Raw genomic sequence first — 25,561 nt, forward strand, 5'->3', positions numbered from 1 at the left:
CAACTTTTGTTTGGATTAATATTCTTGTGAAATAAATATTTGTTGGTTTAACCAGAAACTTATCTGATATTTAGGAGTGGAGTAATTAAAAAAATCTGCTCCGTAGTCAAGAGAATGTTTTTTGTCTTGCCGTCTTGTTTGGTTCCTGTAAATCGAGTTGTTTTCTCAGAGCTTCATATTTCTATGTGACATCAGTTTCTGGCTATATTGTTGTGTTGGTCTTGGACATTTCCATTTATCAAAACTAAACTTACTGTGTGGAAAGGCATGCCTCTGGAAATCCTCATCAAAATCTGTCCAAGCTCATCTGATCCAGGGCCACAGACGTGAAATTGAGCGTTTTGTGCCAAGACATCAATACTCCCTTTTCTCTCAGGCTTCTAAACTTAGGCCTGAGTTCGTATGTGCGAGTGAATTCGAGAACACCGTGTTCTTTATATTGTAAAACATGTATAATTGTGCTTTCAAACCTGAGGTCCACCGAAGTAAGCATTTCTGGTTGTTTTGTATATCAAATACTCTCTTTTTTGTTCTTCTTTGTGATCATTTGATATGTAAAAGAAAAAAAAATGTTTTTGACACTAATAACCTTATCCTGCTGCATTCTATGAAGGAAAACAGTTTGGTTTTGTGCAGTTAGGTGTTCGCTCGTTCCCTTAGCTCACCTTTGCAGGCCTCGGGCAGTCAGATGTGGACTGGGGTGAGGCGCCTGTCCTGGATACCTTATCAAACAGTAGTTTAAAATTTAAGGTGCCTCGCTGTCTGAGAAAATCCTTTGCTCGAATTGTATAGCTGTCGTTGGAAAAATGCGGCAATGGTTTTGCCCTGCTGACGATTTGGGAGAGTGTGGTTAACTGTTTCCAGGTTTCCCTTCAGTTTTCAAATGTGCACTTGTTCAGCTACCTGTTTGGATCCTTTTGGTTTCCACAAAACCACTAATACACAACAATAATGGAACATTGTAAAAATAAATAAAAATTGTGTGCATATTTATCCAAGATTTGCAGGATCTCATGTCCTTTGAACTCTTGAGTTTGTTTTCTGCAAATGCACTTAATTTTCACTCAGAAATTTCACATTTACTTAAATGTTAAATTCAGAACAACTCAAAATAGTTTATTAATATTATTATAGTAGTAGTTATATTCCACACACAAAAAAAAGAATACAAGTTTGGGAAGTCCTGAGGGTGAGTAAATGAGGACAGACATTTTGGTGACTGTCCCCTTAAGAATGCCATTGTCTGGTGAGATATTGTAAAATGATCTGAAGAAAAATGTATGGAAGCCCATTTCCACCACACAGAAGTGATGGTTCTACCATACTTGAAACAAGAAGTAGAATTTACAGTTTTATCTATATGAAGTTTGCACAAAGCTAAATAATGATCTGAGATATCATCACTTGGCTGCATAATTTTAACACCATCAACATCAATTCCATGTGACAGTATTAAATCTAGAGTATGAAACATTTTAAAATATAAAATCATAATTTCTTTTTTTATCAAGAAAAAAGTACAAAATCTGAGTTTACATCTCACAAATCTCACTTTTATTTCAGAATTCTGAGTGTATATATCACAATTCTTAGTTTATATTTTGCAAGTCTGAGAAACTTTATTTATATATTTTTTAATTCCACTAATGAGCTTCCATAAGAAGGTTTATTTTCCATTGAAGAGAAAGAAAAAAATATTCTTTGTGGCAAGAATCATTATTTAACACCTCCATTTTTGGAACACAGCTCTTCACTTCTCACACACAAAATGCCCCTTGAAAGGGTAACTGGAACTCTTGATCAAATTCCTTTCTCAGAATTGTGAAATATGAAGTCAGAATTGCGAGATATAAACTCAAATCTTAGAAGTCAGAATTGTCAAGTCAAGTCACCTTTATTTATATAACGCTAGATTTAAACTGAAAGAATGTGTCTGCATCCTGAACAATGTTAATGGTAGGTAATTTCAGAGTTTAGGCACTAAACAGGAAAAGGATCTGCCGCCCGCAGTTGATTTTGATATTCTTGGTATTATCAAATTGCCAGAGTTAACAAGAGCTTGCTCAAATACTGAGATGCTAAACCATTCAGGGCTTTATAAGTAATCTATACAATGTTTAATAGGGAGCCAGTGCAGTGTTGACAGAACCGGGCTATTATGGTCATACATCCTGGTTCTAATAAGAACTCTAGCTGCTGCATTTTGAACCAGCTGGAGTTTGTTCATTAAGCATGCAGAACCACCACCCAATAAAGCATTACAATAATCTGACCTTGAGGTCATAAATGCATGGATTAACATTTCCGCATTTGACATTGAGGGCATAGGTCGTATTTTAGATATAATTGGGAAAATGTGGCTTTCTAAGGAAATATTGCTATCAATAGCAAACCTAGGTTCCTAACTGATGACGAAGAATTGACATAGCAGTCATCATGTCTTAGACAGTGTTCTAGGTTATTACAGGCAGAGTTTTTAGGTCCTATAATTAACACCTGTTTTTTTTTTTTTTTTTTTTCAGAATTTAGCAATAAGAAATACCTCTAGGTTTGTTTTCCTCCAGCTCCATTTTCCAGGCTGCTCTCTTTAGGGTGCGAGTATCCTCATTATACCATAGTGTTTTCCTTAATCTTCCTTAAGCATAAAGGAGCAACTGTATTTAAAATGCTAGAAAAGAGAGAGTCCATAGTTTCTGTTACATCATTAAGTTGTTCTGAGGCTCTGGATACGCTGGATACGGGAATTTGGATATATCAGGAAGATGACTTACAAAAAAGTATTTTGTGGTAGAAGTGATGGTTCTACCATACTTGAAACAAGAAGTAGAATTTACAGTTTTATCTATATGAAGTTTGCACAAAGCTAAATAATGATCTGAGATATCATCACTTGGCTGCATAATTTTAACACCATCAACATCAATTCCATGTGACAGTATTAAATCTAGAGTATGAAACATTTTAAAATATAAAATCATAATTTCTTTTTTTATCAAGAAAAAAGTACAAAATCTGAGTTTACATCTCACAAATCTCACTTTTATTTCAGAATTCTGAGTGTATATATCACAATTCTTAGTTTATATTTTGCAAGTCTGAGAAACTTTATTTATATATTTTTTAATTCCACTAATGAGCTTCCATAAGAAGGTTTATTTTCCATTGAAGAGAAAGAAAAAAATATTCTTTGTGGCAAGAATCATTATTTAACACCTCCATTTTTGGAACACAGCTCTTCACTTCTCTCTATCTTGTTCTGTCCATCCATGTGATTTTATGCTTTTGATCACCATAGGATTTCAATTAGATTGTTCTTGAATAGCTCAGAGGTGGAATGTATTTTTCAGCCCAGGTGGAATAAATCTATAGGCATTTTCCAAATATATCAAGTAACCCCACATTATTCAATTCAAACTGGCCTCGGGCACTCCGTAAAATCATGAAATATTGTTTTAGTGCTTCAAATTTTGTTCCACTGACTGTTCTGCTCATGAAAAAATACACACCTGACAAAATCAGAAGGGCTTTAGGTGGTTCAGCCTACAAGTTTGCCAATTCTGTTATTCCTAACTCACAAATGTGACAAACACTATTCCGCTGAATATTCACATTTTAATTAACACATAACACATCGACCCTGTTTGTGGCTGAAATAATCCATTAAGCAAGTACTTGAACTCAAGATGTTTGTCAATTTTAAGTTCCTTTTGAAATGTGTACAGTCCCTCATAAAGGTACATTAAGTGTAAAACAATTAATACAGAAAATCTGCATCTCTGAAGATGCCTTTTAAGTCGGGCAGAGCTTGCGGGCATGAGAGTGTCTCGCTTTTTAGATCAATGCCAACAAAATACATTAAACAGCAATAACCTCAATATTTGAAAAGTGATTTATTTTTCTTATCCCCCTCACTGTTCTCATGCAGAGCTTTTAAAGAATAAATCAGTGTGTGTATTAATTGAAAGCAGATTTTTACACACACTTGCCTGACAGGATGATATAACTGCATTTGGCTGAAGAACCACTGTTCTTTGTCAAAACAGGAAAATATGCAGGACATGATTGGAAAAGGCAGAGCACGCATCACCTTTCTGGGATTTGATTTCTTTGGGGTTATTTTAAGGGTGTGGGGTGCCTCACATCTGGATTTGTCTTGTTGAAATCAAGCACAAATTTGTATTTTTCCGACTCTGATTACCAAGTGGAGCCTGTGATCTCTTTACAAATGTCACTGAATGCACTAGAACGCTACACATGTGCTAAACATGGCATAAATACAAGCCCTGGTTATTGCTAAAGAACTTCACATCATCATTCATCATCCTGTCATATTAGTTAACTGGCCATATGACATGGCTTAATTACTGTTTTCCATGGTAAAGGCTGTGCAGGCTGTTCCCACTTAAATTTTAAATTTTTGTTTTATTAATACTACTTTAATTTTGGCAGAACTTTCACCATATACACTATACAAAGAGTTTCAGTAAAGGGATAGTTCACTCAAAAATGAAAATTCTGTCACCATGTTTTAAAAACGCATACGACTTTCTAATGTGATATATGAAAGGGGATGTTTATAGTAGCATCCAAGCTGCTCTTTTCCATACAATGAAAGTGAATGATGACCATAAAACATAAAGGTTTTCAAGGCATAAAACTCTCAAGAGAGCAACATGGACATTCTTCAAAATATTTCCATTCTTATTCTACGAAAAGAAAAGAAAAAAAGAACACATACAGGTTTGGAACAACACAAGGGTGAGTAAATGATTATGATGACATTCATTTTTAATTAATAGACAATGTACTGGTGTCCTTACCATTCCCAGTAGGGATCTGGAAAGGCCGATTCATGACTGGATTGTTCATGACAGACTGCTCAGTGCTCGCTTAGCGTGATTCAGATCTTTGGCTGAAATGATCAGGGCCAACTCGAGTAAGAAGGGGGTGGGGAGTGCAAAAAAAGTGCAGATTTCAGAAAGTATTTGGATGGCACATTAATTCACAGGTTACATGAACACCTTAATCAGCTACGAAAGCTAACCAATCCATCAGAGTTAATTAGCTGAACCCAGTTTAGCTCCCTTTGAGTTTTGTTTCAGTTGCTTAGAGACTGAATCTCCAGGTGGCGTGCAGAGCAGCAGTTCAGAGGCAGAAACGCTACATATTCGAGTGGTGGACAGTAAAGGTAGTATTTTTCCTTTGTTACTGAACTTCAGTGTAATTTTAAAGCACCTGTTCTTTATTGATCTATTTTAGATTTTTGGGAGACTTTTACTTCGCTGCATACTTCATTGCATTTCAAATAATCTCATTCCTTTAACTCGACTAGATTTGAACAAACTGAGATGCAATAGCAATTTCCAACTCACAAACAAACTGATTATTTTTAATTAACCTGGTTTAAAATACCATTGAATGATTCATTTGGGCAGATCTGATCGTAGCTGTTCTCAAGTCAACAACTCAAAAGATTCCATGATCCAGTCAGAGCGAGCATCCAGTTACAATTCACCTGTTCATGACTCAAAATGTGCATGAAAAGGTCAAAACTATGAATAAAATTAAAATAACACAAAATAATCAAGCTTTTACCCTGCTGCTGTAGCAATTATAAATAATATAAAAGTAGTATGTTTGCACTGCATTCTTGTTAAAATCTTAGCTCTTTGCCCCATGTGGTGTCTGTTTTAAAACTTTAAGTTTATACTATTTTCACCACACATTTACATGCATTTTCTTTCTTAATTTTAAATACTATATTTTTATTTATTTATTTAATTTTTTACTGATTAATTATTAGTAACTTAAATTTACATTTTTAAATACTGAATTTTAATGTTTTGCTTTTTGGTAATAAAATAAAATGTTTGCTTATTTGCAGATCAATACATATTCAACGTCTTCATGCACAAATGCTAATTTTTGTAGGATGGAGTATTTAAATGTACAAAAACAACTTTTTTCATACAGTAAACTGAAAAGGTCTACTGAGTAGTATTTTATTAGGTACTGTACTTTTACTCAAGCATACTTTGTCCACTAGTGCATATTTGTCTGGTTTTATTGCCTGCCCTTATTTAGGATGTGCTACAACATAGAATTTCTCAGACAAGTGTATTAAGGTAAATCGCACTAGCTGGCTTTTAAATAGCTGCCGAACATCACAGTGATACAAAACGCAACTCCATTTACACTTTTACATGCAACAATGGAAAGAAATGCTGAGCAGGAACACTCACACAGAGAACTGACCCATTCACCTGATTTATACCCAGTGACTGCCCCCAGCTGTTCAGATTGCCAGAGCCAAGACTAAGCATGCATAGCTGAATGCTATTTATTGGAAATTCAAAACCTTTAGCCAAAAGCAAAGGTGCCAAAAGAACTACGTTAAAAATCGAATTCACAAGTGTCGAACTCCATGGAGCTGAAACCATTTCAGACTCCATCAGATCAACACAGACATATCAAATCAGAAGATTCTCATTGTTACAAAGGGCACTTTTTGTGAAACAGCAGCCTGCGTACGGATCAAACGGGATGTCCGACCATCCCCTTAAACTAACATACACAAAAGAGAGAAGCTGAAATATGAGCACACTGTAAAATCTCCTTTGTCTCCCTCCAAAGCTGTTCAAAGAGAAAAAAATGCCAGAAACTGTTAGATCCAACAGCCAGTGGAAATAATTCACAGCTTCATTGTGTGACTATTAAGGTCTGCAACTGAGGGGCTTCTGTTTCAAAATATTTTGTCAGGCCTTCAGTGAGAGATGAACAGCACCGTCTGGCACTTTGTGTGCGGCCAGCACAATGACTCATTGTGACAGAAGAGGAAAGTGGGCTTTTGGGCTCTGGAGACAGAGGATATTAGTCACAACTCCCTGAACTGCCCCAATCTGAGTTCGGTGGCCCGTCTCGGTTCATTGTGATTAACAAGACTGAAGAACAAACGATGTCAGGAGCCCATCATGATGACTAACGTATGCCGCAAAGGATTGTTCGTTCCAGCTCAAAGTAAACATCCCATCATTTCTGCTTCTCATTTACAACATTATAAAAAGTTTCTCATTAGTATCATGTGAACTAATGACCTTCTTTGTTATATGGATGTTTGATAACTAAAAGCCTGCAAAACCCAACATTATCTACATTTACAGCAAAGAACCTATGATTCTTTTACACTTACTGCATTAGGCCATAATATGGAAGCCCGTTTCCACCTTCAATAAAAAAAAAGGTAATTCTGACTTAACGTCACAATTCTGAATTGTTTTCTTTAAGAATTGCGAGAAATACAATCAGAATTGCAAGATGTTAACTAGCAATTACGAGTTTATATCGTGAAATTGTGATTTTGTAATTCTGAGAAGACAAGTCAGAATTGTGAGATAAAAGATCACAATTAACTTTTTACTCCATTGCAGAAGAAACTGAATTGCGAGATGTAAGCTCAGAATTCTGAGATAAAAGACTGCAATCACCTTTTTTATTTTTGGCCGAAATGGGTTTCCATACCATAATATCTTTTGAAAACAAGAACATTCTAAAAAAAATACAATACAATACAATATCTTTCAATAGGACTTTATATTGGTTAGCCAGGACATCAGCCCAATATGTTTTTCATAATTTTAAGTGCATATGTGTTATGCATAACCAGATCAATATACACGCAACATACATTACAATGCAAAACATTTTCTGCCTAGAAGATAGGCAGAAAAAATATTCTAATGAAGTGATGAAGTGAAATGATGATGGCTACTTTGACTTTACAATAAATAGTGTATTTTTAGTTTATCCATATTACATATTCATTATGAGTGGCATATATCTAAGAACAGTAGAAAAATATGTGGCCTACATCAACTTTATAAAAGCATTCTGGCCAATAAGCTGTCTACATCTTCCTTTTTTTCCCTCTTAGGTACATACAGTGGAAGCTTGCTAAAATTACATACATCATTTCCTTTAATAATGATGATCACTGCTTTAAAATCTTTATTCCTTATAATTCTGGCCAAATAGCATACATTTATTCACTTCTTATCAAACATGCATTTTTCAACAATGCAAGAAAATTGATTGACCTCAAGGCCTCAAAAAAAAAAAAAAAAAAAAAAACAGGTCTCAGAAAGAATTCTGGGATGTCAAACTCATAAAGACTTGCGCTAAACTGACTCCTAGTAATAAAGCAGATCTTTAGACTACCTGCTGCCAGCATCTGGTTTTGTAGATTGTGTGAGTGTGGGTGTGTGTGTTCTTCTGGTAATAAAATGTGTTTCAGACTGAGATGGCACAGTGTTAGGAGCGGGGAGGAGACTAAGAAGTGCAAAGGCTGTCCAGCTGTTCAGGGTTTAAGTACTTCACAACTTCCTTGATCCCGTCTTCACAGCTCCTAATCTTACTCAAATCTTTCTGCTTGTCCTCTTCTTCTTTGAATTTTCTCCAAGTTTCTGTGTAAACACAAAAAGGAAAGGACAGTCCAAACCGGGAAAAAATTTGTTGGTAAAGGTGAAGCACTTGTCAAATGCATTATGCTTTGTGTGTTTACACTGAAAGTTGCATCTGAATCATATGGAAGCTTCTTTACGCCATGGGATTAAAAAAAATAGCAACTTTTATATCAGAATTTTAACTTTTTTTCACAATTCTGAGTTTATATCTCACAATTCTGATAAAGAAGTCAGAACTGCAGGATATAAAGTCAGCATTGTGTAAAATTAGATTTTTGAGGCAAAATTCTAAATTCTGGGTTTTATCTCACAAATTCTGATTTTTATTTTATTTTTTGCAGACTGAGAACAAATAAAGTAATCTAAATCAGGTGAGATAAACTCAGAATTATGGGAATAAAAGTCAGAATTGTGAGATAAAAAATTGCAACTGATTTTATTTTTTAATTCCATAGCAGAAACAAAAAAGTCTGTATTATATCTCGCAATTCTGAGTTAATAATTCACGATTCTTACTTTTATTTTCATTAAAAATTGCTTTAGTGTGCGCTGAGAAACAGAAGTAAATCTGTGCAGCATTTAAGTTGAAAGACAGCCAATGCACACAAACTGCATTAGAAGTGACTTGCTGAAAAATTTTCTTTAATTTACATGTTAGATGTTTTATTTCCTTTGGTCTCCTCCACCATTTCATATAACCTGGCAGCTGTAACTACTCTGAGCTCAAATATTTAGTTTCATACCTAGAATCTCAGTTTTCGGGGCTATTTAAAACATACTTTAGGTTGACCTACAAGGAGAGCAATACGTTTTCGTTTTATTTACCAAAAAACTCAATTTTAACTATCAAAATACACAGTTGGACGTTTAAATGCTATGACTTTCTGAGCAGTGATTGCAAACTCACACAAAATTAATTGGGTGAAATTAAAACAATGAAGCATACCCTCATCTAATGTAGTCAGTAAGATGTAATTTTCCGGATGCTCTATGAGGTCTTTCTTCTGAACGTCACCTGTCTCCATCAGATGCAAAATACCTGCAAAGATTTGAAGACAAATTAAGGAAGCACAGAAATAAAAAACATGGATAACACTTCACAATAAGGTCCCATTAGTTAATACATAAACTAGCATTAAATAACAATGAGCATTACGTTTGTGACAGCATTTATTCTTCTTTATATAAAAAAAATACAGTTGTTGGTTGTTAGTTCATGTTAGGTGAGGTCTATTCATTAATATTAACACACTTCTTTGATTTTAATAATATATTAAGAAATGTCGAAATTAACATTAACTAAGATGAATAAATGCTTTCAAGAATTTTTCATTGTTAGTTCATTTTAACTAAAGTAGTTTAAAAAAATGTAACAAACAGAACCTTATTGTAAAGTGTTACAAAAAACATAATTCCAGTGGCATACAGCAATAATTCACAACCTTATCTTGCAGCTGAGAACCGACAAAGATTTACAAAACTGCCTATCTAGGTCAGTGACTAAGAATTTGGAAGAAAATCAAATAAAGTAAAATAATTTTTCTCCCTTTTATTGGCCTCCAACAATAAGTTGTTCTGCTCTACATTTTAACTTGCTTAAATCACCTTCAACAGATTTCCAGACTTGCACCTCGACTTCCGTGGCTCCTTGTCTCTCGATGGCAATCATCCGTACTTTATCTTCTGACTGAGCAGCTGATGGAGGTTCAACTTTATACACCAGGAGACTGTTATTGTCCTGAGTAAAGTAGCACTCTGTCATGTTGCTCTCTGCTTTGAGCTCTGGGTACCAAGTTAAAAGAAACACACTGATAAAACATGAAGTTTAAATCATTAAAAATATAATAGCGCTGATACGCCTACCTGGACAAATCTTACAGCATTTCCCCTCTATCTTTATGGGATGTTGGCATGGATACTGGTTGGGGCACGTGATGCGCCTGCATTCCTGCAAGCCGTCCCTGCAGGTGCACAGGATACACTCCAAGACCTTCCCCAGCACTGGGTGCCAAACGTCACCATGAGAATAGGTCTTGCCACTGTACACACAAGCTTAGACAAAGTCAGAAACCCGATGTTACTTTGACAGGATATGACTTTCTATGCAATTCTTGATTTGGAAAGAGTGGCGCATTACAGTCTACCTCTCTGATGTTTGCGCTGTAGAAGAATTTTAACAGTAGTTTCGGCAGCTCCTTTGAGGTGTAGTGTCTGTAGGTTGAGGCCTCTGGGAGACCCCCGCAGTGTGGATGGAGTGGTCCTAAGTGAGCGGCCACTAACCTGCTCTGCAGCACACTGATCCACAGAATGCCTCTTGTTTTTCAGGACATATAAAAACAAATATTGTAACTCTGGACCAACATAGAGTTGCATAAATGAAACAATAAAAATACATTTTATTTTTAACCCTATGAACCCTGATTTTCTAAATAATATATATATTAGACTATTTAAAACATGCTTATAAATATCAGTTGTCACAATATATTTCCCAATAATATATGTATTATTAAGATATTTAAATGCTTGATAGTTTTAAGATCAAAGCTCTGTAGTTTTTATGTGGGGGCAAAACATATAATGCAATGCAAAATAAAAATCATTGAAAGATGCAAATGAATGGTTCTCAAAACCCTTATGTATTATATTCAATGCATTTAAAAAAATATTTATTATTACATTTATAATTTATAATTAATTTTATAATTTATATTTAAGTAAAGTTGCTACAGCCCAGTAGTTGTTCCTCTTTAAATATTACTAACAATATAAAAGTAATTCTTGCATTTACATTATAAAAATCAGTAGAAAATTCACAGAAAAAAGACATGTACCACAACCTGAAGGGTCTTTTAGAGTTACACCAAAAGACCTTTTACTTTCTAAAAAAACAAAAACTATAAACTATCAGTCAGATCACTGAAGGCATGTAGTAGACTGTAGATGTGAAATAAGTCAGATTTTGATCAAGTTTTGATCATATTGATAATTTACAGATATCTGATACAGGGTTAAAAAAGAGTACAGTGACCACCCTGAAAAAGAAAATACATACAACTCCTCTGTTCAGTTGTTGTCCCCCATCCTCAAATGATGCAGAATTGATATCAATTGCACTTTCTGTTTATTCAAAGGAGACAATGTTATTTCATTCAACACTCAGGGGTGGAATTAAACATGAATACAGCTTGTAGAATCCAACTTAAGTCTAAAATTAATAAATCTCAGTAGCATTTACACCAACAATATTCTAAGTTGCACATATATTCTCACCTTTGCACACTAAGCAGCAAGTATCCGGGACTGACACTGGTGAGGAGCATGTAATGGGCTGACAGGTTTTCAATGCACAGAATATATTTCCATTCTAAAAAAAAAAAGAAAAACAAAGAATATTAAAAATGAGAAATTGACATAATGATTAAAATCAGCATTTCAACATCAGTGCCTGACAACACGGGGCAAAGCAAGGATTACTGACTTTGTTATAGAAGACAAAGGCTTTTATCCAGAACAACTTACATTGCATTTGAGGTATAAATGGAACCCATGATTTTGGTATTGCTAGCATTCCCCTCTAACTGCTCTCTGACACATCTTTCAAAACAATATACTTTAGATTATTTTTTTTTACTGTTTGAGGTTAGAGTCTAATGTTCGATGATGCACTATGGTGAAAGCAACAAAGAAAAAAAAAACTTACAGAGCAAGTACACATGGTGCACTGGTTCGACTGACGGGATGGGAAGAGCTCATGGTTTTCAAATATTTCCCCTGTTTGGTAAATGCTTCCATTATACCTACAGGTTTTAATGGGTGCCCGTAGTCCAGCAGGAGTTCTCTGCTCATCTGTGATTATGAGAATAGGCATCAGATGGTTCAAATAAGAATGCATTAGAATCATGCATATTAATTCACATAAACACTGGGACCTGGAAAAGTGTGATGTTTTACCTGCACAACGAGGGCAACAATGCTGTGAGTTAGTCACTGGATTTTCACATCGCAGAACAGGGCATTTGATGCTGTTGCATTTTACATGACCAAACTATTCATACACCCACATGAAAGTAGACAGAAACATTGACACATTATACATTGCATGTGGATCTGACATGTGCATCAGCCTAGATGCATGCATATAAACTGTATAGGAAATGATTCATGTAATGATCACCTGTATCCTTTAGGTAAAAAATAATAATAATAATAAAAAAGTCATTATTTTGACTTGGAAGTTGGATACGTACTTCTGCGCAAGTACAGCGCATGCAGAACATGAATCCAAAGGGCTCCAGATAGGGATGCCAGCTATCTCCTGGTCTGTACATCTTCTCTTTAAAAGTGCAGGAAACACCTGACACTGCATGCAACAAGTCAAGTAGCCTTTATTTATAGAGCGCTTTAAACAAAATACATCGCGTCAAAGCAACTGCAATAATGCAAAATGACAGTTAAAGGCAGTTCATTATTGAATTCAGTGATGTCATCTCTTTTCAGTTTAAATAGTTTATTTGTTTAAACACAAACATATAATCATCTGATTTTCAAGAATAGCATCTAATTCTAAATATAAAACAGGATTAACAGTTTTACAGTTTATTTAGCCATTTCCCAAGGTCATGCCACTAAAAGATGACACTAAACTTTTTACTACGAAAAAAATAAATAAATAACAAACCAGATCAGTGGTAAAGTGATCAAAATCTTCATAGGAGGATGATGATGTCATTATCTGAGTTTCATACTGAATTGTACAAGGAGGCTTGTGATTGTAAAATATTTGAAGAATAACCTGGAGACATATTTTTAAGACTTTTTAATAAAATGTTTTGTCCACTAAAACCTACAAATATAGTATGGAAGACTAAAACCTACAAATATAGTATGGAAGACTAATTACAACATTATTAGCAAATATGGCTGGGAAGACCAAAAAGGCATTCTTGTAGGGAAAAAAGGACTAAATAAATAAATAAAATACTGTTAACGTACGGAATTTTGTTGTTGTCTTAATAAAATAATAATAATAATATCGCTCTTTGCACATATTAATGAAGAGAATACAAAATACACTTTTTCACGAAATGACATCCGTTTTAATGATTTTAAAACATTTTAGCTTCGTTATAAATTAATTTGTATTATACTGTATAACCTCATCACTCAGCAATTTCAATGCAGTCATATCGCTGGCAGAATGATGCATCGAAGTGTGATGCCCATTTACCAATATCATATTCTTGATTGAGTCACTTACTTTTTCCTGGTCGTATTGCCTCTGTTTCACACTGAACGAAGCATCGCATTGTGACCAAAATGAAAAGATGTTTCAAGTAGGTCATTCTTTTCTTCATGTTCCAGGAAACTGTGGACATGCAGGATTTGTCTTAAACTTCTCCCCACTTCACAGCTACGACGGTCTGACTACTGCAAGTAGGGGGAGTTTCTGTAGCGCTTCTAGGTTTTTATCTAAAGCGCCTCCTACAGGAAAATCCACTTGCTCGTTGTGTTGTACAAAAATATTTTTTAGAAACTTTACACGAAGAAATTAAATTAAATAAATAATCAGTCATGAGAAAATTCGCGTCAAATCTGATAATATTCAGCTTTTTAGTCAAATATTTTATATAATAAATAAAAAATATTTAATATTAATATTGACAATAGTAAAATAAATATTAATTGAGCACATGTTATTAATTCTTAATAACATGTGAACTGCTGCACAGTGTCAGGATATGGATTTAAGCACATTACATTTGATATTATGCTGATATGTTTATTTAATAAGAGCTATTTTATGTAATAAATAATAAAAGCATTTAGTTTTTTATTTAAGTACACTTTTTTAACATTTGTTCCCCAAGCTGACCAAAAAACATCATATATTTAATTGTCAAGGCACCCAAAAGTAACAGCCTGTTGTCATATAAAAACAATAATAATAAAATATTTTTACAAAATTCATAGTACATGATGAGAATAAATGTATTGCAAACTCAATTTTATTTGTAATCAATGCAAACATCAAACAAATTTTCACCATCTCTCCAATATCTTAATATTGTTTTATTGAAAACCAAAACAAACTCAGAGAGAGAAAATGCAGAGAGTAAAGCACCTGCTAGTTTAGATTATGCATCATCTCATCCTTAATCTGTGCTGCTTGTTCCACTCTTTTCAGATGGGCCGTCCTGTACTTCCTTTTCATGTCCTTCAGTAGCGTCAATGCTTCCTCATATTCTCTCTTACAAACACCATTCCCTCCTTCGAGTACACTATCTGGATAGAGAATATATAAAGTTGAATTTTAAACCATTATATGACAAATGATGTGATTAATATCAGAAATATTTATTCATATTAGTTTGAATAGTAGTTTGGAGGTTTCCCGATGGCATATCTACAATCAGTCCATTCAGTCCAACACACTAGCAATCTGTTAAGTGTTGAAATAATAGAGGAACAGCTGCAGAGCCAAACACAGCATTTCAAAGTAAACTGTGCTGAACAATTGCTATAACATCTTTGCAGTGTGCTTGTTAGTTGACCTGTAAAACATGCTAGTTTGCGCTAGTTGATGATTAAATTTATTTGCTGTTCAATTGAAAAATACTGTATTTCCTGCTGCATCACTAGGCTAGTTTTGTCATTTAAAAAAATAAGTGTTTTGGTATATTTCAAATCCTACTATAAAATGACAAAGTATCTGTTACCTAAGGGAACTTTGATTATTGTTTTTGCCTCCTTTATTTGGTCGAGAAGTTCCTCAACTTGTTTTCCCTTTGACTTCTTTGGTCCCAAAGGTGGCAAATTTTTAATCTGTGAAAAGAATGTTTCTATCATGTTATTAATAATAGATGTTGGGTTAACATGCTTAAATGCACAGTACATAGCTGATGAATGACCTCTGACCTTTTTCTCTCTTTCGGTGTACGGCTTCTGTGGAAGGTCAAGATTTGCTTTCGAATCTCTATACACAAGCAGGTTCTTGAGCATGTGCTCCAAAACACTAACAGCTTGCTGAATTCCTGCATCGGGAGAAGTCAATGACAAGACGAACAAACGAGCGGCACTGATTCAAACAAAGCAAGAGGTCAACAACAGAGTTCAGGATAATTCATACCAGAAAGCTCAGGCAGTTCTGGCTCAGATGTGTCGTCAATTAAGATTTCATAACCAATCAGTTTTTCTGGACATGCTTTGCCGCCTTTTTTCATCTCCAGTTCGGTTTCCCTTTCACCATCTGGATCTTCTTGGTATTCAGATTCATTTAAGCCATTAATCTGGAAAATTAAAAAATAAATAAATAAAAAGTTTTCAAACATACATATCATACAAGTCTTGGTTTTTAGACTCTTAGTTTCTAGGTGCAATAAAATTACCTCTGTCACAAAGAAAGGCTCTGCATTTTGATTCATCTCAAAGGATATGTCTGCACTCGTCAAGTCAAACTGCTCCTGGTCTATGTCAGTGTCTTCCTCGCCATCAATGCTTGTTTGAGACGAGAAGCCAAATACATGAGTTAACCCATACTCTAAGGGTGGAGGGTTATCTTGTCCAGTATATTTTTTGGAGCAGAGCATTTCTGTAGCATGTTGATTTGCCGTCATCGAAGGAAATTTTGGTACATGTACATATGGAACTGTAGATTTCACCTGAAAATTTAGATAGAAGGCATACCGTTTCTGAAAGGATTTACTTAAAAAATATTAAGTGCTAAATACAAACTTGTATTTGTAATACCTTTCTTTTAGGATCGACAGGGAGTACGATATGTCGCTTAATCAGATCAGTTGTTTTCTTGCGTGTTATCTTAATACCAAGCTTGTCTTGAAGAAAACAGGTCAGCATTGGTGGATCACCTGTGGTAAAAAACAAAGAATGTTGATTTAATGCACTAACAATGAGGCTGCTTGAGGATGTGTGAGCTTACCGCTCCTCTGTGTTGTCAAGGGGTTTGAGTGAATAACAAGCTCACTGAGCTTTGGAAACAATGCCACGGGCAACAATGCCTCTTCCTCAGCTATCTAGAGGAAAGAAGTGTCAAATAGCTCAATGACTTCATTCAGCTGTCTATGTTTGTAGCAGATCAAATGCTTTTTAACAACCAGAAGGCAATACACAGACCTCATTGTTGGCCAAATTAAGATGACGAAGTTCTGGAAAAGGAAGACAGAGACCCAGAGCGCATCCGTCCTCCTGTCTCTCATGACGGTATTGTAGGGCACCAGAATGCATTTCGAGACGTGATTCGTCCTCCTATTTGAAATGGAAGTTAGATTGTAAAATGCTGATAAATATCTCGAATAAATTGAAAACAACAAATTGGTATGACGCATGTACACAGGAAATTAAACAAATTAGAGAGCCGGTCCTACTTTCAAATTTGTTTCTGGTTTTTGCTGGCTCATCGTGATTTCAGGGTCTATCTGGCAGAGAAAGTGAATAAATAAACACAAAACAATTTGTTTTCTGACCTAAAATATTCTTATTCTTTAAATTAAACATACTAACACTTTGTCCTCTTGTCATTCACTGTGGCCACATTCTGTCCGATGCTCTGTGGCGTAATTTCTGTCTGGGCATCTTGTAATGTTTCCACTTTTTCTAAGAATGGGACTCCTGAGATGTCATTTCCTTGTAAGTTTAGATGACGAAGCCTAAATGCAAAATAGATTAAAGTTAGAAAAACTAAATTCTTTAACAGAGAATGAAAGAATGACACAGTTTCTTAAAATAATAATAATAATAAAAAAATCTGAGTTTATATTGCCTTATTTTTTATTCACATTTTACATTACATTTATGCATTTAGCAGAAACTTTTATCCAAAGCAACTTACAGTGCATTCAGGCTAACAGTTTCTACCTAACAGTTTATAATTTATGACTTCACATGTTTTTAAACAAAACCGGGCCATCTAATCACTACATATAAATGTTTACAACACCAGTAATTTCCTTGGGCTACACTCATAAAATAACATTTTATGGCTGTGCCTCAAGAGGGCAGTCTATACCAAGAAGAATTAAATAAACGTGACTTGATACCACCTAGTTATTCATAACTGATTGTAATGACAGCACATTTTGTGCAAAAAATTAGGATTATTGAAACATTGTTTTTATTCATGCATTTTAAAGATGGCCTTCATGATCGATACAGTGTAATATGCAGCTCTTTGAATAAAAAAAGTATCAAATGTTGTGCTATGGCTCATCCCCATAATTAATTTTGTGCTAAATAACATAGCTATTTCGACAAAGTATTATTGCATTCAAAAAGGATTATTATTATAATATAATAATATTATTATTATTATTATTGTTGTTGTTGTTCTAAAAAATAATTCCTGCACAAACAAACTAATAAATAAATACATCTGGTGTTTATGAAAAAGGTTTTACTTTAAGCACCTGTGATATGCAATGCATAACTACTCAGGACTATGCATTAAATGTCACTTTTATTTTACATGACTGAAATTCATTTTAACATTTTGGAAATGGCAGAGCGATTTCTTTAAAAAAAGCTTACTAACCTCTTTAAGTTAGCAAGGCTCATAAACACTCCCGGAGAAAATAATTTGTTGTCATCAAGCATCAATACCTCCAGAGTTTGAAATAGCAAGACACCCTGTCCTGTGCTGTTGAAATAGAAAACTTTACATATGATAGAGATTACAGACATTCAAAACTTTAGTGAAAACTATGGACTATGGATTCTACACTTTATCTTGTGACTTAATAGTCAATGCTTTTAAATAAAGACTAAGCATAGTATTTCCAAAAACATATGCTACCTAGATAAAGTCTATGAAGTAACTAGATTAGCAAACATTTACTTTTCTCCAGAGTAGGTACAAGGTCCAGCCATGTTCAGTGGAAGCATCTGCAGCCGGTTTCCAGTCAGATGGAGCACCTTCAGACGTGGCAACAGGCCTAGATTTATTATGCTTTCTCCTGTTAAGTAATTGAAGGATAACTCCAACACCTGAAAGAAAACGAATAAAGTCCAGTTTCTTTGATCATCACAATATTCTCAGTGACATCTGCTTCAAGCCCTCAAGAGCAAAAATATGATCACAGCCGCAGTATTCAAGAAAACTCACCTCCAATTTCTGGAAGTCTTCAGCATGAATCTCTAAATTATGGAGATTGTTCAGTGACAGATCCAATTCCCTCAAAGCAGGAAACCTGACAAAGGGTTCTAGAAACAAAATATATAATAATATATGTTGTATGCGAACAATTTCTGTTACACTAGAAATGTGAATATATATTCAATATATATTAAATGCACAAAACTTTAATTACCTAAAGTTAAATGGTTATCAGACGCATTTATGTATGCGACGTTATCAAATTGTTCCAAACTCTCAAGTCTGACCTGTTTAAAAAAGAAAAATCCTCCTGTGATGTAATGGCAGATGCGACTTAAACATGGTCTAATCTAACAAGGTAACTTTAAACAATGTTTTTGATACAGGGCTTACCGTTTGCAAATGCTGACCGCTGATGTTAACAGAACAGAGGTCTGAGGGCTTGTCCACACAACACCGTGTAAGCTGAAATATTGTGGAAGTGTTTGCATGTATGTTCAATAGAGGATATTGAAAGAGAAATTGAACATCCAGGTCACATTTTAAACCAATGAATGAATTAATGCATTCTTACAATAAGCTGTGCATCTAAACAGTTGCTAGCATTCTCTGGTTGTCTCTGTTCATGTTTCCTAGAGTGCACTTCAAAACCTGATCCTGAAATGTTTTTCCTTTTCGATGTCCTCTCTTCCAAAGTATTTCTATTTGCTACAAGCCAGTGTCCGGCCCCTTTAAAAAATAAATATCACAGTGGACTGTTTAACAATTACAACTTTATTTCTTATAAATGTTCAGCATTCTAAGGCATGTTTTCTACAATAATCAGTAAGATTGTTTAAAGAAAACATTACTTTAATTCAGAAGGAATTAATGGCGAGGAAACAAAAATATTAAGTAATAATATACAACTATTAATAAACAACTATTTTCAACATTGATAATAATAAGAAATGTTCCTTGATATTAGAATGATTTCTGAAGGATCATGTGACTTTGTCTTCACAGAAATAATAATTACCTTCATTTCTTGAATGAAAAAATGATCTTATTGGGAAACAGTTTGAAGGGTAACTTTGTCCATTGTCCAGTTTGTAAATCCCCAGTCCTGTCATTTCTTTAGATGAGCCGTTACGTTTAACGTTAACGTACCTCCTAGATTAGATAACATGAGGTTGTGAACAATTAACTTACAATACAGAATAAAAACACATAACGTTAGGCCAAACGTTACCAAACAAACCGTTAACCACAAATGTTAAGAATAAGTAGGCTACTTTGAAACTCTAGAAAAGTAACTTACCTTAACTAGGAAACATTGCGCCTCTCCTACTGTGCACCACCATACATGTCTCGAATACTTGTACAAAAAGGACATGAAGTCTGTCTTGCATGGTATCCTAGCAACCGTAGTTAAGCGATATTGTAAATTTAGTTCGTTTACTTTTTATTTACTTTTTATAATTCATAATTTGAAAATGATAAATTAAGTTAAAAAATAAAATAAAAAAAATAAGTTACAGATCAATTAATACAAGTGAATGAAATAAGTTTACAGCGTCCCTGTTCGTCTCGAACTACATTTCCCACAATACACCAAGTTAGTTTCCGCTTTCCTTCGTCTTTCTCGGCTGGCTGCGCTGGCTGTCTGCACTGCAGTGTGAGAGAAAGCTGTGGACGGGAAGCTGCATCACAAAGTAATGTATATTTTAACGGTTTGATACTAACATGCAATATATGGAAGGTGAACAGATCGTATGTACGTCAGTTTTCGCTTTAATATCTATAGTTAAAAAGGATATTATTAACCTCGTATACTTTTACTATTTATGTCTTGTCTTAATAAATACCATGTGGGATCAGGACTTTTAAATGAATTATAATATATATATATATATATATATATATATATATATATATATATATATATATATATATATATATATATATTCATATATATAGTCATTACCCACATATGTTTACCTACTTGTTTATCTAGGAATGATTGACAGCATGGCGTCAAAAAGCCACCCAGAAGCCCAGCTAGCCCTGCCTGCACGAACAACATTATTCCAACAGAAGGATGGTAAAACATACAGAATTCCTGCTCTAATATACATCAGTGATGGTCAGACTTTCCTTGCCTTTGCTGAAGAGCGCAGCACTCCATGTGACAGTGATGCAAAGGTGTTGGTCATGAGGAGAGGATCACTACAAAATGGATCCCTTAAAGTAATTTTTTAATATATCATATATATTTTCATGCATTAATCAATATTTTACAATATACACCACAGTTTTAAAAGTTAGGGGTCAGTTCTATTGTTTTTTTTTTTTTTAAGAAATTAATTATTTTATTTAGCATGAATGCATTCAATTAATCGAAAGTGACAGTAAAGCCCTTTTTATTTCAAATTATTGTTGCTTTTTTGAACTTTTTATTAATTCTGAAAACAATACATATAGTGGTTCCATAAAAAATATAAAGCAATGTTTTTCAACTGATAATAATAGAACATGTTTCTTGCACACCACATCAGCATGTTAGAGTGATTTCTGAAGGATAGTGTGACACTAAAGTAATGGAAATTCAGCTTTGCCATCACAGGAATGAATTGGATTGGAAATCCGTTATTTTAAATGATGATGATTTACTTATTTTTGATCAAATAAATGCAGCCTTGGTGAGCATAGAAACATCAAAAACACTTTTACAAATCTTACCACCCACAAACTTTCACGATATATTGAAATGTTATAATTCTACAATTATACACAACTGAATGAATTGTCATTGTTTTCAGTGGTCTCCTGCCCAAACACTCTCTTCTGCATGTTTGCCGGATCATCGCACCATGAATCCTTGTCCAGTCTATGAGAGGAAATCCAAAACCATCTATCTGTTCTTTGTCTGCATATTGGGCAATGCCTCAGAGTATGACCAGATTTCTACGGGTAGAAACCAAGCACGGCTGTGTTATGTCACTAGTACAGACTATGGCCAAAACTGGAGCCAGTTAACAGATTTAACAAATAGTGTTATTGGAGATGACATTTGCAACTGGGCTACTTTTGCAGTTGGACCAGGACATGGTATTCAGATGAAAAGTGGAAGACTTATCATTCCAGCTTATGTTTATTACATACATTGTAGGTGTTGTCCCTTTAATTTAATGCTCTTTAATCGATTCAAAGTCAGGCCTCATGCTCTATCGTTCTATAGTAATGACTGCGGTATCACTTGGCAGATGGGAGAAAAAATTCCAATGGAATCCTGCGAATGTGAGATGGCTGAGATCATAGACCACGCTGATAAGAGTCATTTGTACTGCAACGCCCGTAGTACACATGGCTACAGAGTGGAAGCTTTAAGTGCGAGCAGTGGGACACATTTTGACAACCCTCATGTTGCTCAGAAACTCGTGGAGCCCTATCGTGGCTGCCAGGGTAGTGTGTTGAGCTTCCCTGTGCCCGAGCCATCAGATGAAGCGGAGAAGAACCCAAATGACTGCTTGATACAGTCAGACACCAAAACGTGGTTACTCTATTCCCATCCAACTAATAAAAAGAAAAGGAAGGATCTTGGAGTTTACTTGAATAAATCTCCCTTAAAAACATCCGGTTGGGGCCGACCATGGATCGTCCATAAGGGTCCCAGTGGATATTCAGATTTAACACAGTGTGGGGAGCAATTTGCCTGCCTCATGGAGTGTGGAGAGAAAAGTGAGATTGAGGAAATAGCCTTCGTGGAATTTAAACTCAGCGATTTAATGTGCTCTTGAAATGATAAAAGAGTACTTACTGTGGGATCTTTTAAAGGAATAGTTCATCCCAAAATATATGTTGGCTTAAAGTGTACTCATCCTCGGGCCATCCAAGATGTGGATTAATTTGTTACTTTGTCGGAACAGATTTGGAAAAAAAAAACTGCATTCTATCACTTGCTCACCAATGAATCCTCTGCAGTGAATGGGTGCCATCAAAATGAGAATTCAAACAGCTGATAAAAATATCACAAATCCACATGACACCAATCCATCAGTTAACATTTTGTGAACCAAAAAGCTGTGTTTGTAATAAACGAATTCCTTATTAAGATGTTTTTAACTTCAGTCATTTTGACTGAATCATAAGAGAAATGTGCACAAATCCGATTCTAAATAAATATTTGAATGCTCTTATCAGCTATTTGGACTCTTATTCTGACGGCACCTGCGTATTCACTGCAGAGGATCCATTGGTGAATGATTGATGTTATTCTAAATTTCTCCAAATCTGTTGCAATAAAGAAACAAGTTCATCTAAATCTTGAGGTCAAGGGTGAGTACTTTTTCTGCTAATTTCAATTTTTGTGTGAACTATACCTTTAATGTTTGCTTTTGGGTTAGATTGGCATCTTTCTGACAGATTAAACAGGAGAGAAAGCTTTATATTGAATTCGGATAAATTTATCTGAGGTGAATTTACTGCATCTCTTGAAATGATGAAACCGTTATACAATATGTAAGGAATGCTTTACCCTGTATTTGTTCATTTATAGTAAGAAAATTCCTACTACCCGTATTTTTCGGACTATAAGTCGCACCTGAGTATAAGTCGCGTCAGTCCAAAAATACGTCATGATGAGGGAAAAAACATATAAAAGTTGCACTGGACTGTAAGTTGCATTTATTTAGAACCAAGAACCAAGAGAACACATTACCGTCTACAGCCACGAGAGGGCGCTCTATGTCTTCAGTGTAGACTACAGGAGCACTGAGCAGCATAGAGCGCCCTCTCGCGGCTGGAGACGGTAATGTTGTCTCTTGGTTCATTTCTCTCGGTTCATGTCAAATTAATTTTGATAAATAAGTCGCACCTGACTATAAGTCGCAGGACCAGCCAAACTATGAAAAAAAGTGTGACTTATAGTCTGGAAAATACGGTATATGCTTGTTGACCTTAATAGTAGGACTTTGTATGTCACTGCTCATTTATATGTCATGTAGACTCTTTGCTTTTAACCTCTGATTGTGTAGACTTTTTGATTTTATTTTGTTCTTAGTTGCACTGTAAAAATGTTATAATCAATTTTTTTTTTTTGAGGTATTGTCTTTATTACCTTTTACTGGCTCGTGGTGCAAAAGCTACTATGCTTGACATTTATACATGTACTATCATTAGTGTAGTGTTTGCCACTATTTTTGGTGTTTTATTTTAAATAGAATTTTAGGTTTTCATTACAAGTAGTCCAGGAGAGCACTGTGGAACACTTTTACAATACTGTCATTAAAACTTCCGGTATGATTAATTTTAGTCTGGTCATGCTTTTAATCAAAATTGACTGATTGTGTTACATGGGAATAATCAGCATCCAGATAATACTAATTTATACTATTGTTATAAAACTCTCCATAAGTGTGACTTTTGATGACAAGGTCATAATAGACAGAATTAATGAAGTGTACTGAGAGTACTTTAGTTACTATAGTTATATATATATATATATATATATATATATATATATATGTGTGTGTGTGTGTGTTGTTTTACATGTATATACATGTATGTATGTACTAACATAGGCTATAATATTAAAATGTATTTGTGCATAAATTCAAGATGTGAATTCTAAAAGGAATTATCCTGTTTTTATCAGTTTATATTTGCTTATGTTTGTCAGTAGGCGGCGATCTTAAACTGTCAGCACTGTAACCATGACTTTGAAAAGTAAACTAACTTCATATAAAACTGGATATTTGTAGAAATATAATTTTAATAAACTCAAACTCTTGCTGTCGCAGCAAAACAAAGCCAAGCATGTGTGTCGAGTTCTTTTTAAAGGTCTGAGGTAAAGTAGTCTACAACTCACGTTCACTTTTGTAGCAGAAAAAAAAAACACTTTTGTGAGCATGTCGTTGATTTTCTCGGTGTCATATTACCTGGCGTCGCACGTGCTATTTAGGCTGCTAAATAAGTCATGCACAATTTAATGTAACGCGTTAAGAGGCAGCTCCTGTTCGTTTCTTTAAAACAACGCGAACAGCTCAAGTTTTGCTAACTGTTAACAGGGCGACAGTTTCACTTTCGTGTTGTTATCATTTACTTTTATTATATGTTGTGCGTGTGCTATGGTTTGCATTATAACTGTGCTTGTAATTTGATCAAAGTAAGGGAAATACACGCGCACACATTGCACATTTCATTCTCCCTATAGTGGATATGGAGAGAATAGCCAAAAGAAGGAAGGACAGGGTAAAACAAACGATAATTGTTCTAGTACTACTTTATAAGTAACTCATAACCAAGCCCTCTATAAGACTCCTTCACTTAACATATATGCTTATTCTTGCCTTATTGTGCCTGTTGTTGTTGTCTAATGTAAATCTGTTCATCATATTTTTAGGATTTAAATCTAACAATGGACAAACCTCATAGGGGAAGCAAATCAAGACCCTTTCCACCAACAAATTTAAAACAGGATTTTTTTTAAAAACAGGAAATTTTCAAACAGGAGCCCCAGAAATCTGAAAGAATGCAGGTGACATACAGAATTCCAGCTTTCATCTATCAGTGATGATCAAACATTACTTGCCTTCACTGAAAAGCGGAAAACTGCAGATGACACTGATGCAGATGTCCTTGTGATGAGATAAGGAATATGGAAGGATCCTGTTGCGACTTATACTCAGGTGCGACTTATAGTGCGAAAAATACGGTAAAAGAAATAAACATTTGAAATATATCAGTCTGTGTGTAATGAAAAGATATAATATACAAGTTTCACTTTTTGAATGGAATTAGTGAAATTAATCAACCTTTTGATGATATTCTAATTATATGACCAGTACCTGTACATTACACCTGTTCAAACAGCAATGACTCAGGTGGCTGGGGAAATTCATTCTAATGTTCATTCTCAACTGCCTTTCAAAGATAGAATGCTGAACTCCTCTTCCATGCTCTTTTGCCATTCTTTTTTTGTTCTTTCAATGAATTGTACTCATCACACTTTCTT

At 34.7% G+C, this 25,561-nt stretch overlaps 3 protein-coding genes across 3 annotated transcripts; 1 reads left to right on the forward strand and 2 right to left on the reverse strand.

Annotated features, from left to right (window-relative positions):
* Positions 1-7,571: 7,571 nt before the first annotated feature.
* On the reverse strand, positions 7,572-13,902 carry LOC113064254 (chordin-like protein 2). The gene is made up of 11 exons (XM_026234921.1): positions 13,720-13,902; positions 12,710-12,822; positions 12,414-12,507; positions 12,163-12,308; positions 11,733-11,826; positions 11,515-11,579; positions 10,604-10,772; positions 10,323-10,511; positions 10,065-10,241; positions 9,406-9,498; positions 7,572-8,459 (listed from the first exon to the last, which is right to left on the reverse strand). Exons 1-11 carry the CDS (start codon positions 13,835-13,837, stop codon positions 8,326-8,328), a joined length of 1,392 nt encoding a protein of 463 aa, XP_026090706.1. The 5' UTR covers positions 13,838-13,902; the 3' UTR covers positions 7,572-8,325.
* Positions 13,903-14,328: 426 nt separating this feature from the next.
* On the reverse strand, positions 14,329-19,988 carry xrra1 (X-ray radiation resistance associated 1). The gene is made up of 18 exons (XM_026234922.1): positions 19,868-19,988; positions 19,586-19,719; positions 19,142-19,296; positions 18,961-19,032; positions 18,782-18,854; positions 18,577-18,674; positions 18,310-18,458; positions 18,007-18,111; positions 16,980-17,125; positions 16,844-16,890; positions 16,593-16,724; positions 16,399-16,492; positions 16,209-16,327; positions 15,848-16,120; positions 15,589-15,748; positions 15,378-15,493; positions 15,179-15,284; positions 14,329-14,744 (listed from the first exon to the last, which is right to left on the reverse strand). Exons 2-18 carry the CDS (start codon positions 19,677-19,679, stop codon positions 14,587-14,589), a joined length of 2,097 nt encoding a protein of 698 aa, XP_026090707.1. The 5' UTR covers positions 19,680-19,719; positions 19,868-19,988; the 3' UTR covers positions 14,329-14,586.
* A 92-nt stretch (positions 19,989-20,080) lies between these two features.
* LOC113064257 (sialidase-3-like) lies at positions 20,081-22,555 on the forward strand. Its single transcript, XM_026234924.1, has 3 exons — positions 20,081-20,261; positions 20,564-20,796; positions 21,369-22,555. The coding sequence occupies exons 2-3, from the start codon at positions 20,566-20,568 to the stop codon at positions 22,344-22,346; spliced, it is 1,209 nt and encodes a 402-aa protein (XP_026090709.1). The 5' UTR covers positions 20,081-20,261; positions 20,564-20,565; the 3' UTR covers positions 22,347-22,555.
* The last annotated feature ends 3,006 nt before the right edge of the window (positions 22,556-25,561 follow it).

This window comes from Carassius auratus, chromosome 46 (genome assembly GCF_003368295.1).
Source record: "Carassius auratus strain Wakin chromosome 46, ASM336829v1, whole genome shotgun sequence".
In the NCBI taxonomy this organism is placed as follows: Eukaryota; Metazoa; Chordata; class Actinopteri; order Cypriniformes; family Cyprinidae; genus Carassius; species Carassius auratus.